The sequence below is a fragment of the Polyodon spathula genome, chromosome 12 (genome assembly GCF_017654505.1).
Source record: "Polyodon spathula isolate WHYD16114869_AA chromosome 12, ASM1765450v1, whole genome shotgun sequence".
NCBI lineage: Eukaryota > Metazoa > Chordata > Actinopteri > Acipenseriformes > Polyodontidae > Polyodon > Polyodon spathula.
Window position 1 is genome coordinate 28,104,639 of NC_054545.1, and position 21,281 is coordinate 28,125,919.

Here is a 21,281-nt window from a genome sequence, read left to right on the forward strand (position 1 = left end):
TCAGTGAAGTTCTGCAAATGGAGACAATCCAGACTGTTTTATAAATCAAACGGAAACCTCCCTGCTATTCCATATTACCCACCCCAGTATGCAGACGCTGGGGGGACTGAAACACTTCGACATGTGTACAATTACGAAGTGTGTTTAACAACTGACTCGGGAAAGAGCGAATTCAAATACCTCAGACCTTGTAGCCAAGGCGTCTTAAGTGCTGACCCGAGTGCTGCAGAGACCATGCTGCACGTCCAGAAAGAGAATAATCTAATAAACGACACAGACCCTTCTATACAGGTGAGCCTTGGTTATTAAAGGTATTGTTATTATATACGGGTCACTATGGAAAAAAAGTTAAAAAAACACCCATGAATAAAATCTTTGTGTAAGAGCCATGAATGCCTTATTTTAATTAGTTGATAACACAAACTCTGTATGATAAGTCATTGAGTACCAATATAGTCATATATATATATATATATATATATATATATATATATATATATATATATATATATATATATATATATATATATATGTATGTGTATGTGTGTGTGTGTGTGTGTGTGTGTGTGTGTGTGTGTGTGTGTGTGTGTGTGTGTGTGTGTGTATTTTAAAATGTAATTAATCACTGAAGTTGGAGAATTATTACTAGCATAGTTAGTTAGTTGTAATAGTAGTAGTAGTAGTAGTAGTAGTAGTAGTCGTAGTCGTAGTAGAGTAAGATATAGTCCACAATATTCTACCGTCAGCATTTCTTGAGGAAACGAACCTTTCAACTACTCAACAAACGACGACGGGAAATGTTTTTATTATTGTTTATGCTTAGTTTTGAAAGTATTTATTTAAAGTTGTATATTCTTTAAAAAAGGGATTTATTTATATATTTATTTTGCCTGTGCATGTGTGGCTGAACTCGGCTTCGTTACACAAGAACCATCCAAAAAGTGCTGAATGTATAATCAGATCAGATACCCTTTTGTAAAAATGTGATTATTAGGCTATTTTAGTTGCATAATTATTACTTCACATTCACTTTATGCATGTATTATTATTATTATTATTATTATTATTATTATTATTATTATTATTATTATTATTATTATTATTATTATTATTATTATGACAAAATAAACCTTGCTTGAATGTGACAATCTTCTCTAATAAGGCTAGGATAGAGAAAATTTCCACTGTAAAATGTATATTGAAAATAATAAAATTAAAAAAAAAGAATTACAACAAAATATTTCTATTCAAGCTCATTTAAACAATGTGCTTTTTTACTTATTATGAATTGGTATTTTACTTTTGAGGGTCTTAAAGGGAGAGTATACATTGTAAACGTAGGAATTTATTGTTCTTAGACGTGTTTAACACATTTTATAGAGGGAATTCTGGTATATGGTATAGGGAGGCGTGTTACTAGTACAAAATAGTACCTGTATAGCTTTAAACATGTATGCAGTTTTTGCCTTGTACTCTAAGTGCCGCTGTTGATCAACGAGGTGATGTTCTGCAAGCACAAATCCAGCAGGACCTCCCCTATTATTGCTCAGTATAAGACAGACAGAAAGAGCAGCTTGCACTATACAGTGCGTGGATTACAACACAGGGACTGCGGTACAGAAACCATTACATTTTGGAAGATCTGGCTATAACATAAGACACAAAGAACCGAGCTCTTATCAGTGACCAGTTACTGGACATTGTAAGTCCGTTGTGATCTTTGTATTGGAGTGATAATCGTGATGAATACGCGGTTTGGACAAGGTGAAATCGCATTGGAAAGAATAGGATTTGCAATGAAATGGCAAGTACGGTTCTTCATTATTTGTATATATTCTGCAGAGGTAGTTTATGGACAAGTGCGATATTCTATTCCAGAGGAAATGGTTAAAGGATCGTTTGTAGGTAATATTGCACACGATTTGCGTTTAGATCTTAAAAGATTAAAATCTGGAAAAGCTCGTATCATTAACGGAGACAGCAGTCAATACGTAGAGCTAAATATAGACAAAGGAACTTTGGTTGTTAATGAAAGAATAGACAGGGAGCAACTGTGTGGACAGATATCTCCGTGCAGTTTCAGCATAGAGGTTATCCTTGAAAATCCCATTCAGTTGTATCGTGTAACTGTTGACATTTTGGATGTGAATGATAATGCTCCCACATTTCCTAATAATGACATGAGATTGGAAATTAGCGAGTCAGCACTGCCTGGTGCAGGCTTATTGCTAGTCAGCGCCACAGACCGTGATGTAGGTGTTAATTCACTCCAGAACTACATCCTTAAACCTACTGATCATTTTATTTTAAAGATACACTCCCGCCCAGATAGTACTAAATATGTCGAGATGGTGTTGCTAACACCTCTGGATAGAGAAAAACAAGATGAGCTCTCCTTAACTTTAACTGCAGTAGACGGCGGGGACCCTCAGAGGTCGGGCACAGTTAACATACACATCATGGTGCTGGATGCTAACGACAATGCCCCTGCCTTTAGTCAGAAAGTTTACAAAGCTACTGTGATTGAAAATTCGCTTAAAGGTACTATAGTGGCTACAGTTAGTGCAGCAGATGCCGATAAAGGGTTAAACGGAGATGTAACCTACTCGTTTACACACGCCACTGATGGTATTGACGAAAGGTTTGAAGTCGACCCCAATACTGGTGAAATTACAGTAGCGGGGGAAATGGATTTTGAGAAAGACAAATATTATGAAATAGATATACAAGCAAAAGATCACGGGGGACTTACAGATTCCAGTAAAGTAATAATTGAAGTTAGTGATGTAAATGATAACGCCCCAGTAATAACTCTAAGTTCCTTCTCGAGTCCAGTTCCTGAAGACGCATTAACAGGAACTACTATAGCTGTTATTAATGTCAAAGACTTCGACTCTGGGGAAAACGGACACCTTAGTTGTTCAATCAACAAAAATATTCCTTTTAAAATAATGTCTTCTTTATCAACATATTACACATTACTAACAGACGGTATTTTAGACAGGGAAAGGGCTGCAGAATATAACATTACCGTTACCTGTACTGATAAAGGGTCGCCGCCTCTTTCCAATAACCAGACAGTTATGCTGAAAGTTTCCGATATTAACGACAACGCACCGATTTTCAATCGGAGATCATACAGTACCTATGTGATAGAAAACAATTCCCCAGGATTATCTATATTTTCTGTTGAAGCCAAAGACTCGGACTGGCACCAGAACGCTCGCATCTCTTACTCACTGGAAGAAACACAGATTAATGGAACGCATGTATCTTCGTATGTTTCCATTAACTCAGACAGTGGAATACTTTATGCAGTGCGCTCGTTTGATTATGAGCAAATCAGAGAGTTCCAAATCCACATTAAAGCTCAAGATGGAGGTTCTCCACCGCTTTGCAGCAACGTGACTGTAAACATCTTTGTGCAGGACCAGAATGACAATTCGCCTCAGATTCTCTATCCAGTACAAACTGAAATCTCTCTGGTGGCTGAAATGGTGCCTCGTTCAGCTGATGTTGGCTATCTTGTGACTAAAGTGGTAGCTGTTGATGTCGACTCTGGACAGAATGCGTGGCTTTCATACAAACTGCACAAAGCTACAGACAGGACACTTTTTGAAGTGGGGCTGCAAAATGGGGAGATAAGGACGTTGCGCCAGGTTGTTGACAAAGATGCTGTGAAACAAAGACTTGTTGTTTTAGTGGAGGACAATGGTCAGCCCTCTCGTTCAGCTACAGTGAATGTGAACGTGGCGGTTGCAGACAGCTTCCCTGAAGTACTTTCAGAGTTCAGTGACAATGCGCAGGATAAGGATTACAATGACAATCTGACATTTTATTTAGTGGTATCATTGGCTACAGTTTCATTTCTTTTTATTGTTTCCATTATAATTCTGTTGTCAGTGAAGTTCTGCAAATGGAGACAATCCAGACTGTTTTATAAATCAAACGGAAACCTCCCTGCTATTCCATATTACCCACCCCAGTATGCAGACGCTGGGGGGACTGGAACACTTCGACATGTGTACAATTACGAGGTGTGTTTAACAACTGACTCGGGAAAGAGCGAATTCAAATACATCAGACCTTGTAGCCAAGGCGTTTTAAGTGCTGACCCGAGTGCTGCAGAGACCATGCTGCATGTGCAGAAGGAGAATAATCTAATAGACGACACAGACCCTTCTATACAGGTGAGCCTTGGTTATTAAAGGTATTGTTGTTATATACGGATCATAATGTAAAAAAAAAAACTTAAAATAAAAACCCATGAATAAAATGTTTGTGTATAGAGCCATCAATGCCTTATTTTAATTAATTGGTAACACAAACTCTGTATGATAAGTCATTGAGCACCAAATAAATATATGTATTTTAAAATGTAATTAATCTACCGTCAGCATTTCTTGAGGAAACGGACCTTTCACCGACTCGACAAAGGACGGAAATGTTTCTATTTTTGTTTATGCTTAGTTTTTAAAGTTTTTATTTAAAGTTGTATATTCTTAAAAGGGGATTTATTTATTTATTTATTTATCCTATGTATGTGTGGCTGAACTCGACTTCGTCACACAAGAACCATCCAAAAAGTGTTGAATGTATAATCTTGGGTGAATGATCTCTTTTATAACAGTCTGCTGTAGACCTTTATAGATTTGATTTTTTATAGTTTTATTATTATTACAAAATAAACCTTGCTTGAATGTGGTATTCTTCTCTTTCAAAGCTAGGATAGAGACAATTTCCACTGTAAAATATACATTGAAAATAATAAAATTTAAAAAATGAATTACAACAAAATATTTATTTTCAAGCTAATTTAAAGAATGTGCCTTTTTACTTATTCTGAATTGGTACTTTACTTTCGAGCGTCTTAAAGGGAGAGTATACATTGTAAACGTAGGAGTTTATTCTTCTTAGACGTGTTTCGTTAACACATTTTATAGAAGAAATTCTTTTATATGGTATAGCGAGGCGTGTTGCAGCTATTTTAGAGCATTTCAAAGTAACTCAATTATATATATTCTATATATATTATATATATATATATATATATATATATATATATATATATATATATATATATATATATATATATATATATATATATATATATATTACTAGTACAAAATAATACCAGTATAGCTTTAAACACGTATGCAGTTGTTGACTTGTACTCTAAGTGCCGCTGTTGATCAATGACTATTTTGTTGTTGAAATGATTATTTTATTCTGGTTTCCTACTATATTATACTATTACACGAAATAAAACGAACATTCGGAGTATAGCTTTAAATAAATATTATAAAGCTAGACTCTAGATGCCGCTGTTGATCAGCGAGGTGATGTTCTGCAAGCACAAATCTAGCAGGACCTCCCCTATTATTGCTCAGTATAAGACAGACAGAAAGAGCAGCTTGCACTATACAGTGCGTGGATTACAACACAGGGACTGCGGTACAGAAATCATTACATTTTGGAAGATCTGGCTATAACATAAGACACAAAGAACCGAGCTCTTATCAATGACCAGTTACTGGACATTGTAAGTCCGTTGTGATCTTTGTATTGGAGTGATAATCGTGATGAATACGCGGTTTGGACAAGGTGAAATCGCATTGGAAAGAATAGGATTTGCAATGAAATGGCAAGTACGGTTCTTCATTATTTGTATATATTCTGCAGAGGTAGTTTATGGACAAGTGCGATATTCTATTCCAGAGGAAATGGTTAAAGGATCGTTTGTAGGTAATATTGCACACGATTTGGGTTTAGATCTTAAAAGATTAAAATCTGGAAAAGCTCGTATCATTAACGGAGACAGCAGTCAATACGTAGAGCTAAATATAGACAAAGGAACTTTGGTTGTTAATGAAAGAATAGACAGGGAGCAACTGTGTGGACAGATATCTCCGTGCAGTTTCAGCATAGAGGTTATCCTTGAAAATCCCATTCAGTTGTATCGTGTAACTGTTGACATTTTGGATGTGAACGATAATGCTCCCACATTTCCTAATAATGACATGAGATTGGAAATTAGCGAGTCATCAGTGCCTGGTGCAGGCTTCTTGCTAGTCAGCGCCACAGACTGTGATGTAGGTGTTAATTCATTACAAAACTACATCCTTAAACCTACTGATAATTTTATTTTAAAGATACACCCCCTCTCAGATAATATTAAATCTGTTGAGATGATGCTGCAAACACCTCTGGATAGAGAAAAACAAGATGAACTCTCTTTAACTTTAACTGCAGTAGACGGCGGGGACCCTCAGAGGTCGGGCACAGTTAATATACACATCATGGTGCTGGATGCTAACGACAATGCCCCTGCTTTTATTCAGAAAGTTTACAAAGCTACTGTGATTGAAAATTCCCTTATAGGTACTTTAGTGGCTACAGTTAGTGCAGCAGATGCCGATAAAGGGTTATACGGAGATGTATCCTACTCGTTTACACACGCCACTGATGGTATTGACGAAATATTTATAGTAGATAGTTTTACTGGTGAAATTACAATAGCGGGGGGAATAGATTTTGAGAAAGATAAACATTATGAAATATATTTAGAAGCAAAAGATCACGGAGGACTTACAGATTCCAGTAAAGTAATAGTTGAAGTTACTGATATAAATGATAACGCCCCAATAATAACTCTAAGTTCTTTCTCGAGTCCAGTTCCTGAAGACGCATTAACAGGAACTACTATAGCTGTTATTAATGTCAAAGACCTCGACTCTGGGGAAAACGGACAGGTTAGTTGTTCAATCAACCAAAATATGCCTTTTAAAATAATGTCTTCTTTATCAACATATTACACATTACTAACAGACGGTATTTTAGACAGGGAAAGGGCTGCAGAATATAACATTACCGTTACCTGTACTGATAAAGGGTCGCCGCCTCTTTCCAATAACCAGACAGTTATGCTGAAAGTTTCCGATATTAACGACAACGCACCGATTTTCAATCGGAGATCATACAGTACCTATGTGATAGAAAACAATTCTCCAGGATTATCTATATTTTCTGTTGAAGCCAAAGACTCGGACTGGCACCAGAACGCTCGTATCTCTTACTCGCTGGAAGAAACAAAGATTAATGGGACACCTGCATCGTCATATATTTCCATTAACTCAGACAGTGGAATACTTTATGCAGTGCGCTCGTTTGATTATGAGCAAATCAGAGAGTTCCAAATCCACGTTAAAGCTCAAGATGGAGGTTCTCCACCGCTTTGCAGCAACGTGACTGTAAACATCTTTGTGCAGGACCAGAATGACAATGCGCCTCAGATTCTCTATCCAGTACAAACTGAAATCTCTCTGGTGGCTGAAATGGTGCCTCGTTCAGCTGATGTTGGCTATCTAGTGACTAAAGTGGTAGCTGTTGATGCTGACTCTGGACAGAATGCATGGCTTTCGTACAAACTGCACAAAGCTACAGACAGGACACTTTTTGAAGTGGGGCTGCAAAGTGGGGAGATAAGGACGTTGCGCCATGTTGTTGACAAAGATGCTGTGAAACAAAGACTTGTTGTTTTAGTGGAGGACAGTGGTCAGCCTTCTCGTTCGGGGACAGTGAATGTGAACGTGGCGGTTGCAGACAACTTCCCTGAAGTACTTTCAGAGTTCAGTGACAATGCGCAGGATAAGGATTACAATGACAATCTGACATTTTATTTGGTGGTATCATTGGCTACAGTTTCCTTTCTTTTTATTGTTTCCATTATAATTCTGTTGTCAGTGAAGTTCTGCAAATGGAGACAGTCCAGACTGTTTTATAAATCAAACGGAAACCTCCCTGCTATTCCATATTACCCACCCCAGTATGCAGACGCTGGGGGGACAGGAACACTTCGACATGTGTACAACTACGAGGTGTGTTTAACAACCGACTCGGGAAAGAGCGAATTCAAATACATCAGACCTTGTAGCCAAGGCGTCTTAAGTGCTGACCCGAGTGCTGCAGAGACCATGCTGCACGTCCAGAAAGAGAATAATCTAATAGACGACACATACCCTTCTATACAGGTGAGCCTTGGTTATTAAAGCTTTTGTTATTATATACAGATTCATCTTCACAATGCTTTACTTTAATTTTTGATAGCTAAAACTAGGACAAGATGGAGTATTATTATTATTATTATTATTATTATTATTATTATTATTATTATTATTATTATTATTATTATTATTATTATTATTATTATTATTATAACAGAGCGCAACATTCTCAACATTTCTTTCATATCAATAACTAAACAAAACGTTCACTAACTCCACTGACAAGAACGATGTGAAACTTTTTTGTGATTTTTTAAAAATGTACTTCTAAAACGGATCATCTTTCATATTTTAAAATGGTAAAGCTTTGGTGAGATGTCAGGGCATATGATTTATCCCTCTATAATAACAACATAATTCCTTCTACGAATTTAAACATTCAATCGTAAGTGCAATTGTAAAACTTTTGGGGTAGTATCTCTATTACACTAAATCCTGTAATGATATTATTTTATAACGAGTTTTGTTCAGATTTCCTTGTGTTTCATTTTCTCATTCAATAGCTTCAGTAACTGTCTTTTGGGGAACAATTTATTTGGTGTAATTAGATTCCTCTCGTTTAAATTGGTCTGTTAGAAATGTGCAATATTAGTGTTACACATTTCTGTTGTAAATGAACACGCATGCATATTGTGTTAAAAGCGATGCACTGCAACTGGTATTTAAACGCAAGCTCCCGTGGCTAGGTATTTAGATTCACATTGATACATTGGAATGGTTATGGCAGTTATGGGTATTACATAAGTCTTATTGTGTCGCTGTTCAACAGCATGGTGCTGAAATTAACGGCAAGGTCCTGTCAGACCTCATCAGTCACAAAATAGTTTACAGTTTGAGAAGAACAGTGTAGGATTCAGTACAATATAAACTATCAGCAAAAATGACTGTGTTGTAACCCCTGTATTAAAGATAATTGCTATTAAAATGCATACATATGTAAAAGAAAAGAAAAGAAATTGTTAAGAAAATGTTAAGAAATTGTGTTTGGGATTTGTTCATGTTCCTAAAGCACTCTTACATGAACAGCTTAGTTCACTTTTGGGGAGTCTTCTTTTGGTTCTAACATGGTCCTAAGTAGTTTTCTTTTTATTATCATGATGTCATTTTTTAATAGATATAGCACCTTTTAATTTTTTTTTTTTAATGTCTGTTTATATTGATTATCGCTTCAATTTACATGATATATTTCATAACTTTATATAGTATATTGCAGTATAAGCAGATGTATGGACTATATGGACACGTTGTTTTAGTTTAATATAACTTTTTGGTTTATATACTTTTTTTTTTTCTATCAACACAGTGTACTTTATACAGCCTAATAGTTTTTAAAACATTTACATATGTGTGTGTGTGTGTGTGTGTGTGTGTGTGTGTGTGTGTGTGTGTGTGTGTGTGTGTGTGTGTGTGTGTGTGTGTGTGTGTTTTATAACTAAAAGTAGGGAGGTGGAGTTTAACCGTTGTGGACTGTTATATCAGGAAATAAATCAGTATAATATATTTAATTTAATTTGGTAGTCGTTCTCGACTTGAACTCTATGTGCCGCTGTTGATCAACGAGGTGGTATTCTGTAAGCACAGATCCAGCTGGACCTCCTCTGTTATTGGTCAGTATAAGACAGACAGAAAGAGCAGTTTGCACAATACAGTGCGTGGATTACAACACAAAAACTGCAGGTGCAGGAATCCAGCGTATTTCAGACAAACTGAAATACAGACAAATCATCTACAAAATACTTGTTTTTTTCTCGATATTGTTAACATATTTTGGTGTACATATTTGACTGATTACCTTGCAAAACATTGGTTTTGGTAGTCTTGAAATCGACTGCAGAAAGAAAGTCTGGGCACTCAAATGGCAAGTACAATTTTTCTTTATTTGTATATGTGCTGGAGATGTCGTTTTTGGGCAGGCTCACTATTCTATCCCAGAAGAAATGAAAAAGGGATATTTTGTCGGTAATGTTGCATAAGATTTAGGGGTCGATCTTAAAAGACTGATGTGGGGCAAAGCCCGGATCTTTACCGTCAATAGCAGTGAGTATATTGAGCTAGATGTGGACAAAGGAATATTGATTGTTAAAGAAAGAATAGTAGACAGGGAACACATATGTGGACAGATATCTCCATGCAGTGTGAGTTTTCAAATTGTTCTCGAAAATCCAATGGAGTTGCATTGTGTTGCTGTTGAAATTCTGAATATTAACGATAATGCTCCAACATTTATCAAGAATGAAATTAGTTTAGAAATAAGCAAGTTAGCTGTACCACGAGCGTGTTTTTTAGTATAGAGCCCTGTGGATCCCGATGTGGGCATAAACACTCTTAAAAGCTATTCACTTATGCCAAGTGATAATTTTCTTTTAAAGCAGCATTCCCGGTCTGATGACAATAAATCTGTAGAGATGATGGTGCAAACGCCTTTGGAACGAGAAAAACAAGAACATCAGTATTTAACATTAATTGCTGTTGACGGCGGGGACCCTCAGGTACAGTTAAAATACACATCACTATTCTGGATGTCAATGACAATGCCCCTGTTTTTAGTCAGGCAGTTTATAAAGCTGTTGTCTTTGAAAATGCTTTGAAGGAGACAGTAGTGCTGACAGTGAATGCAACTGATGCAGATACGATATCATATGGTGATGTGACTTACTCGTTTACGCACGTCACATGCAGCGTTTCTGAACTGTTTGCGCTAGAACCAACTACTGGTGAATTAAAAGTGGTAGGGCAACTAGATTTTGAAAAAACAAAAAATTAACGAGATTAATATACAGGCAAAAGACCACGGTGGTCTTTCAGATTCTAGTAAAATAATAATTGAAATTATTGACGTAAATGATAATGTTCCAGTTATATCAATAATGTAATTCTCGAGTACAATACCTGAAGACTCGTTACCTGGAACTGTTATAGCTATGATTAATGTCCAAGACATGGATTCTGGAAAAAACGGCCAAGTTCGTTGTTTAATTGATCACAATCTTCCTTTTAAAATTAAAGTATCTACAACGTACTTTTATAGCTTGGTGACAGAAAGAGTTTTAGACAGAGAACAAGTCTCAGAATATAACATTACTATTACTGCCATAGACGAAGGAGTGCCTGCTCTCAAAAATAATCTGATAATTGTACTGACTATTTCTGATGTTAATGATAATGCTCCAGAATTTGATCAGGAATTGTATACCGCTTATGTGATGGAAAACAACTCCCCAGGATTATATATACTTTCTATACAAGCTCAAGACCCAGATGCAAACCGGAATGCTCGTATTAATTACTTACTGGAACCAACACATATAAACGGAGTACCTGTATCTTCATATATTTCCATTAACTCAGACAAAGGCATACCTTACGTAGCGCGCTCGTTTGATAATGAGGAAATGAGAGAGTTTCATATCCACGTTAAAGCTCTAGGTGGAGGTTCACCATCACTTGGCAGCAACATGACTGTAAACATCTTTGTGCAGGACCAGAATGACAATGCGCCTCAGATTCTCTATCCAGTACAAATTGAAAGCTCTCTGGTGGCTGAAATGGTGCCTCGTTCAGCTGATGTTGGCTATCTTGTGACTAAAGTGGTAGCTATTGATGTCGACTCTGGACAGAATGCGTGGCTTTCATACAAACTGCACAAAGCTGCAGACAGGACACTTTTTGAAGTGGGGCTGTAAAATGGGGAGATAAGGACGGTGCGCCAGGTTGTTGATGAAGATGCTGTGAAACAAAGACTTGTTGTTTTAGTGGAGGACAATGGTCAGCCCTCTCGTTCAGCTACAGTGAATGTGAACGTGGTGATTGCAGACAGCTTCACTGAAGTACTTTCGGAATTTAGTGATGTCACACAAGATAAGGATTACAATGAAAATTTGACATTTTATTTGGTCTTACTATTGACTATAGTGTCCTTTCTTTTTATTGTCTCGATCATGGTTCTGACGTCAATAAAGTTCTGTAAATGGAGACACTCTAGTCTATTTCATGAATCAAACAGAAACCTCCATGCCATTCCATAATACCCAGCCCAGTATACAGACGTCGGGGGGACAGGAACACTTCGACATGTGTACAATTACGAGGTGTGTTTAACAACTGATTCAGGAAATATCGAATTCAAATATATCAGACCTTGTAGTCAAAGCACCTTAGCTGTTGACCCCAGTGCTTAATTTATGTCACAGATCCTTCAATACAGGTAAGCTTTAATGAATATTACACCATATATATATATATATATATATATATATATATATATATATATATTATATATATATATATATATATATATATATATATATATATATATATATATGGCAAAATTACAAAGCGGTATGTAATTCAATATGTTAACATTATTCATCAGGTTTCATTTGACTTTATGAAGCAAAATTAATGAATTCTATACAGTGATGCAAAACTTTGGGCTATAGCTGTAGGCTACTTATGTAAGTATGCATGCATGTATGTATGTATGTATGTGGTATACTGTCAATTCTTTAACTGTGTACCATGTTCCAACAAAATGAGAGACTCGTAGTTTCGTCTAAACTTATTCCTATGGGCATGAATAAACTGAGAACATAGATTTTCAGTTATACAGTGAAATACAGTTTTGTTTTACTGGTCTTGTTTTTTCAGAAGTCTATAAAAGACATACTTATGTTTTATGCATTTGTGTTTATGCAATATATTACAGCATATATGTATATATTACTTAATGTTTTGTTATTTTAAAATAGAATAATAAGCACATATCTTTTTCTAGGAGTACTAGGTGAGAGTAGTAACAGAGTAATTTTCTTTAGCACAACATAACGATATTTTGGGTACGTTTATAAACCTAGCACGTGCTGCCTTATAAAAAATATATTGAATGTATTAATATCATTTGTATTTCGCTCCTACTATAAATTGCTAAAGGTTGCACAAAAAAGTACCACATTTTTTAGTTTGTTTGTTTTTTGCTTTTTTTTTTTAGTTTTTAGTTTTTAGTTTTTTTTAGTAAAAATTCAACTCTTGCTAGTTTATTTTAACATCAGTGCAAGCAATATTACCACTATACCAATGTTTCTGTACAGTTCTTGACTTCAACTCTAAGTGCCGCTGTTGATCAACAAGGTGATGTTCTGTAAGCACAGATCCAGCAGGACCTCCCCTATTACTGCTCAGTATAAGACAGACAACACGAGCAGCTTGCTATACAGTGCCTGGATTACAGCACAGAAACTGCGTATACAGAAACAAGGAATCGTTTTGCACAATTGGGATATACTGAGAAATCATCTTCAAAAATAGATATATTTGGAGTTTATGAGGACATGGTAATAAATACACATAATTAATGATCATGCTAAATCCTGGATTCAGTCGATTTGAAATCGCCTTGAAAGGCTCGTCAATGAAATGGCAAGTACTGTTCTCCATTGTTTATATCTGTGCAGCACAGGGAGTGCATGGGCAGATTCGATATTCTATTCCAGAAGAAATGATGAAAGGCTCTTTGGTTGGTAATATCTCACAAGATCTGGGATTAAATCTAAAAAGGCTGTTGTCTGGCCGAGCTCGTATCTTTACTGAAGACAGCAGTGAGTACATTGAGCTAAATGTGGATAAAGGGATATTGCTTGTTAAAGAAAGAATAGACAGGGAGCAGTTGTGTGGACAGATATCTCCATGCAGTGTGAGTTTTCAGATTGTTCTCGACAGTCCTATGGAGTTGTATCGTGTTAATGTTGTAATTGTGGATGTTAACGATAATGCGCCTACATTTCCCAAGAATGCAATTACATTAGAGATTAGCGAGTCGTCAGCGGCAGGAGCGCGATTCGTGCTGGAGAGCGCCGTGGACCCCGATGTGGGCATAAACACGATACAGAGTTATACCCTTAAACCGACTGATCATTTTAATTTAAAAATACACTCCCAACCAGATGGAAATAAATATGTAGAGATGGTGTTGCAAACACCTTTGGATAGAGAAAAGCAAAATGATCTTTCTTTAATATTGACTGCTATTGATGGTGGAGACCCTCAGAGGTCTGGTACCGTTAAAATACACATCATTGTTCTTGATGCAAACGATAATGCACCTGTTTTTAGCCAGACAGTTTATAAAGTTATTGTGCATGAAAACGCATTAAAAGGTACATTAGTGACAGTAGTGAGTGCAGCTGATGCAGACGAAGGATCACATGGGCTTGTGACTTATTCGTTTGGCCACACAACAGACAGCAGTAACGACCTGTTCGAGTTAGATCAAAATAATGGACAAATTAGAGTGACAGGGAATATTGATTTTGAAAAAGCTAAACATTATCAAATGAATATACAAGCAAAAGATCACGGTGGTCTTACGGATTCGTGTAAAGTAATAATTGAAATTGTAGATGGAAATGACAATATTCCTGTTATAACCCTCATGTCATTCTCGAGTCCAATTCCAGAAGACGCATTGCCCGGGACTGCTGTCGCAATGATTAATGTGAAAGATCTAGATTCTGGTAAAAACGGTCAGGTGCTTTGTTCAATCAACCAAAACATCCCATTTAAAATCAAATCGACTTCAAATAACTTCTATAGTTTGGTTACCGATAATATTTTGGATCGCGAAAGGGTTTCTGAATATAACATTACCATTACTGCTAAAGACGGAGGTACGCCTTCTCTGTCAAGCAACCAGACAATAACCCTAAAGATATCTGATGTTAACGATAATGTGCCTACATTTGATCAGGAGTCATACACTGCATATGTGATGGAAAACAATTTCCCGGGGTTATCCGTCTTTTCTTTACAAGCTAAAGACGCCGACTGGGACCAGAATTCACGAGTTTCTTATTTTATTGAAGACACGTTTATTAATGAAACACGTGTGTCTTCATATATTTCCATTAACTCGGATAGTGGTGTCCTGTATGCGGTACGTTCCTTTGATTACGAGAAAATAAGAGACTTTCAGATCCACGTTAATGCTCAAGATGGAGGTTCTCCTCCTCTTAGCAGCAACGTGACTGTAAACATCTTTGTGCAGGACCAGAATGACAATGCGCCTCAGATTCTCTATCCAGTACAAATTGAAAGCTCTCTGATGGCTGAAATGGTGCCTCGTTCAGCTGATGTTGGCTATCTTGTGACTAAAGTGGTAGCTGTTGATGCCGACTCTGGACAGAATGCGTGGCTTTCATACAAACTGCACAAAGCTACTGACATGACACTTTTTGAAGTGGGGCTACAAAATGGGGAGATAAGGACGTTGCGCCAGGTTGTTGCCAAAGATGCCGTGAAACAAAGACTTGTTGTTTTAGTGGAGGACAACGGTCAGCCCTCTCGTTCAGCTACAGTGAATGTGAACGTGGCCGTTGCAGATAGCTTCCCTGAAGTACTTTCAGAGTTCAGTGACAATGCGCAGGATGAGGATTACAATGACAATCTGACATTTTATTTGGTGGTATCATTGGCTACAGTTTCCTTTCTTTTTATTGTTTCCATTATAATGCTGTTGTCAGTGAAGTTCTGCAAATGGAGACAATCCAGATTGTTTTATAAATCAAATGGAAACCTCCCTATAATTCCAAGTTCATATTATCCTCCTCAATATGCAGACGTTGGTGGGACTGGAACTCTTCGCCACGTGTACAATTACGAAGTGTGTTTAACTGCTGATTCCGGAAAGAGTGAGTTCAAGTACATCAGACCGTGCAGTGAAAGTATTGTAGGTGTTGAACCTAGTGCTACCGAGACAATGCTGCACGTGCAAAAAGAGAGGAACGTCACACTAGACACGGATATTTACACACAGGTGAGCATTTGTTTATAAAGATCCATATTAACCTATATTTTTGTAGTCATTTTTGTATCAATTTTAGAACCGACAGTTCGACGAGAAGCCCTTTGGTGTATATATATTAACTATTGTTAACAATTTATTTAAATGAAACTTTATATATCATTCGTAACCCCATTAACAAGGCTACATATGGCCACACCCAGTACCCTTCATGATTACTTTGGACACCGACATAGCAAGCATATCCGTGTTCATTATGTGTTATCATAACACTTGTATGAATGATAGCCATTAACACCTTTATTATAATTCTTAGAGTATTTATTGTAGAATTATAGTAACACATGTTATAGATAATATGAATACTTGTAGGCACTTTTCATAATGAAATACTGCTATTATTATTATTATTATTAATAATAATATAAGAATATAATAATAATAATAAATAATAATAATAATAATAATTGTCAACGTCATCGACATCATCATAGTTGTAGTAGTTCACCATCATCACATCATCATATATATGATATATATATATATATATATATATTATAATATATATATATTATATTATATGATATATATATATATGTATTCATATATTAAAAAAGATATATATACATCTAAAAAATTTTATTTTGAAAGTATCAGTATTTGTGTGTTAGCCTAACATCTCCCTCTCCCTCTCTCATCTAGCTATATTGATGACTTTTACATTATAGCTTGCTGTACCTTCAAACAATATTGTTTTTTGTGATGAGAGGGTCATTTTCAATAGTTGTATATATATATATAATTTGATATAAATATGATGTATGCCTTATATGGTGAAGAGCTATGTGTGTATGTATGTAAATAAGTAAGAACATATTTAATTATTTATTTAGACTTGATCCACCAGTCCTGGGTTAATAATAATATTGCATCTGTTCAGTGTATTTGGTTAGATAAAGTTATGTTCCTTATAAAGGCTAATTACTGTATTGCGGTATTGGGGTAATTATCAGTTGTCTAATCAATACCAGCAGCAAACTTTGCTCTCCAGTGCTGACCCAGGTAGAGAACTGTAAGGGATTTGACACATCTTTCCCATGGAAAGTAGGATCTAGATTCAAGATATTTGGACTGTAACTGATTTTTTTTTCAATATAATGGGCTTCTAGCCTATGCTAACTGTTTATATTGATATTGTTCATCCTTGAGCAAAGATTTTCTTTATTACTGCAGTCTAGTGCATTGCTGAATATCAGCTGTCTTTAACTGCTGTCTTATAAAAGCAATTATAGGTAACATATTAGCCTTTAAACTGTATTAAGCTTTCCAAGCCTTGCCCTTTTAACTTATTACAAATGAAATATCAATATGAATTATTTATTTTGTCTTTTTCTTAATAGTTTATTTTTCTGGTATACATCTTCACCAAAATACTGTACTTACAAAGATCGAGAGATATAATCAGAAGCTATAGCTTTAAAATATCAATTGTGCAATTCTTTACTGGGACTCTAAGTGCCGCTGTTGGCCAACCAGGTAATGTGTTGCAAGCAGAGACCCACCAGAACCTCCCATAATGTTGCTCTGTATATCACAGACAGAAAGAGCAGTTGGCACTTTACACTGCTTGGATTGCACACAGAAACTGCGGGCACAGGAACTCAGCACACCTTGGAATAAAAACATATCGCAATAACCCACTTTCTTAAAAACATCGTATTCTTGGATTCTTTATACTCACAGTGATGTTCAGATTCAACTAATAATCACGCGAAATATGGGATTTTCTCGACTTGAACCCGTCTGGAGAAGGATAGAGAGGACCTTCCGATGGCAAGTACAGTGGTTCATTGTTTGTATGTATACTGCAGAGGTAGTTTATGGACAGATTCGATATTCAATTCCAGAAGAAATGAGAAAGGGTTCATTTGTAGGTAACGTTGCACAAGATTTAAGATTCGATCTTAAAAGACTGGAGTCTGGCAACGCTCGTATATTTGCAGGGGGCTCCACGGAGTACATTGAGCTAAACACAGAAAAGGGGATATTGGTTGTTAAAGAAAGGATAGACAGAGAGCGGTTATGTGGGCAAATAACTCCTTGCAGTTTCAGCTTTGAGGTTATTCTTGACAAGCCTATGGAACTGCATCGCGTTAATGTTGAGATTGTAGATATTAACGACAATGCACCCACATTTCTGAAGAAAGAAATTATATTAGAAATAAGCGAATTAGCTCTTCCAGGGGCACGCTTTGTGCTAGAGAGCGCAGTCGACCCTGATGTGGGCATAAACACGATCCAGAGCTATACACTTAAACCTAGTGATACGTTTGATTTAGATGTAAACACCCACCCTGATGGTAGTAAATCTGTAGCGATGACTCTACAAACATCTCTGGACAGAGAAAAGCAAGACGAGCTTTCTTTAATATTAACTGCTATTGACGGTGGGAATCCTAAGAGGTCTGGCGCAGTTATTATAAATATTATTGTTCTCGATGCCAACGATAATGCTCCTGTTTTTAGTCAGACAGTTTACAAGGCTGCAGTATTTGAAAATGCGTTAAAAGGCACTGTTGTTTTAACAGTGAACACAACTGATGCGGATAAGGGATCTAATGGGCATGTAACCTATTCATTTACTCACGTCACTGACAGTGTTGGTGAATTGTTCGACCTTAATCCAAATAATGGTGAAATAACAGTAGCAGGGGAAATCGACTATGAAAAAGCGAAGTTATATCAAATGAACGTACAGGCCAAAGATCATGGTGGTCTAACAGATTCGACTAAAATAGTGATTGAAATAATTGATGTAAATGACAATGTCCCTGTAATAACTATCATGTCATTCTCGAGTCCAATACCTGAAGACTCAAAACCCGGAACCGCCATAGCTATGGTTAACGTCCAAGACCTAGATTCTGGTAGCAGTGGGAAGATTAACTGCTTAATTAACAAAAATATCCCTTTCGAAATTCAATCATCATTAACTAACTACTATAATTTAGTAACTGAAAATATTTTGGATCGTGAAAAAATCTCAGAATATAATATTACTATTACAGCCATAGACGAAGGATCGCCTCCACTTTCCAGTAACCAGACAATAACACTGAAAATATCTGATGTTAACGACAATGCGCCTACTTTCAATCAAGCATTATATACCACAATTGTGATGGAAAACAACTCCCCGGGAGTATCTATATTTTCTGTGCAAGCTCGAGACGCTGACTGGAGCCAGAATGCTCGTATAGTTTACTTTCTTGAAGAAGCAACTTTCAATGGAACGCCTGTATCATCATATATTTCTGTTAACTCAGACAGTGGAATACTTTACGCAGTGGGCTCGTTTGATTATGAGCAAATCAGAGAGTTCCAAATTCACGTTAAGGCTCAAGATGGAGGTTCTCCTCCTCTTAGCAGCAACGTGACTGTAAACATATTTGTGCAGGACCAGAACGACAATGCGCCTCAGATTCTCTATCCAGTACAAACTGAAGGCTCTCTGGTGGCTGAAATGGTGCCTCGTTCTGCTGATGTTGGCTATCTCGTGACTAAAGTGATAGCTGTTGATGCCGACTCTGGACAGAATGCGTGGCTTTCATACAAACTGCACAAAGCTACAGACAGGACACTTTTTGAAGTGGGACTGCAAAATGGGGAGATAAGGACGTTGCGCCAGGTTGTTGCCAAAGATGCCGTGAAACAAAGACTTGTGGTCTTAGTGGATGACAACGGTCAACCCTCTCGTTCAGCTACAGTGAATGTGAACGTGGCGGTTGCAGACAGCTTCCCTGAAGTACTTTCAGAGTTCAGTGACAATGCGCAGGATGAGGATTACAATGACAATCTGACATTTTATTTGGTGGTATCATTGGCTACAGTTTCCTTTCTTTTTATTGTTTCCATTATAATTCTGTTGTCAGTGAAGTTCTGCAAATGGAGACAATCCAGATTGTTTTATAAATCAAATGGAAACCTCCCTGTAATTCCAAGTTCATATTATCCTCCTCAGTATGCAGACGTTGGTGGGACTGGAACTCTTCGCCACGTGTACAATTACGAAGTGTGTTTAACTGCTGATTCCGGAAAGAGTGAGTTCAAGTACATCAGACCGTGCAGTGAAAGTATTGTAGGTGTTGAACCTAGTGCTACCGAGACAATGCTGCACGTGCAAAAAGAGAGGAACGTCACACGAGACACGGATATTTACACACAGGTGAGCCTTTGTAAAGGCCCATAATAGGTTATATTTTCGTAGCAGTATATAATGTGTAAATGCTTGTAATTTTCAGGACAAGAAAGTTCTCCATCCAATGTTTTTATGGCGTATCACAACACAATGATTGTGGTGTAACCATATTTTACCATTTTCTGTTTCAATATAGAAAACAGAACCTATGCTGTGCGTGTTTGCGTTTTCTATTTGACCAGGTGTTTACATATTATGTTTTATCGTTATTGTATATATGATTGTGGTTACAATGCTTGCTTGTTTCCTCCAAAACACAATTGTAAGCGTCCCTAATGCTCCTAATGCTTTTTTCCCCCACTGTTCCAAAATGAAATCAGTGGCAATTCTAATTATCAGATTGATAATTGTAATAAGTTCGTAGGTTCTTCACACATTTAAATGCGTCTTTTTTTATTTTATAGTACTTTATTTTTTATATAAAATATAATTTTAAAAATTAAGTATTGATTATGTTGATTTTGAAAAACTACATTGTGTTACTAATCCAAATAGCAATGTTAAAAGTACCTTTTCTCTTGCAACTGGAAATCCCAAGTCTAGTCTTCAACAATATATGTTCCTGCCACAATAGGCAGCTGTGTAATATGGAGCCACAATAACAGTAAATAACTAAATACAACATGTAAAGTTTCAGCCTATACATGCTCTTATTGGATTACACTTTTTTTTTTTTTTCTGAAGAGCAGAGTGCACTCATTGTGTAGATTTTACATTAAAACACAAACGCATGTAAATTTGATGTAAAGCGTTGTTTTTAAAATAAGCAGATGATTGATTTAATTTTCTAATAACTATACACGTGTTGTCAGTGCAATCCTCACTTTGGCTGTTCTCTGCATACACTGTACACTCAGTCATATGTACGTATTATAGAACACTCCAGTTTTCTGTTGTTCTTCCTTTCTGTTTAAACTTTAGCATATTGAATAGATTTTTTCACCGATATCTGGTAAAATAAAATAAAATAAAATAAAATCTACAGAATGCTAACGTATTACTTTATTTTAACTATCTTGTTGTGTAGTTTTATCATTTGACTCTAAGTGCCGCTGTTGATCAATGAGGCGATAGTCTTCAAGTACGGATCTAGCAGGACCTCCCCTATTATTGCTCAGTATAAGACAGGCAAAAATAGCAGCTCGTTATACAGTGCTTGGATTAC

At 36.4% G+C, this 21,281-nt stretch overlaps 1 protein-coding gene and 4 pseudogenes across 12 annotated transcripts in view; all 5 read left to right on the forward strand.

Moving 5' to 3' along the window:
* The window catches only part of LOC121323864, a 3,206-nt pseudogene extending 3,010 nt beyond the window's left edge, over window positions 1-196 (forward strand).
* Window positions 1-21,281, forward strand: part of LOC121323860 (protocadherin gamma-A11-like) — a 103,121-nt gene that overhangs the window by 58,335 nt on the left and 23,505 nt on the right. Inside the window, exon 1 of one of the 12 annotated variants that reach the window (XM_041265158.1) lies at window positions 5,568-5,648. The exons of 9 other annotated variants lie outside the window; for them this stretch is intronic. In XM_041265158.1, coding sequence (XP_041121092.1) covers window positions 5,583-5,648 — 66 coding nt within the window. In that variant the 5' untranslated portion in view covers window positions 5,568-5,582. Of the gene's footprint in view, window positions 1-5,567; window positions 5,649-13,297; window positions 15,871-17,453; window positions 20,084-21,281 lie in introns of those variants that run through there. 2 more of the 12 variants (XM_041265150.1, XM_041265154.1) reach the window with 2 other exon arrangements.
* Window positions 1,266-4,145, forward strand: LOC121323862 (annotated as a pseudogene).
* LOC121323865 lies at window positions 5,655-8,024 on the forward strand (annotated as a pseudogene).
* LOC121324260 lies at window positions 7,974-12,241 on the forward strand (annotated as a pseudogene).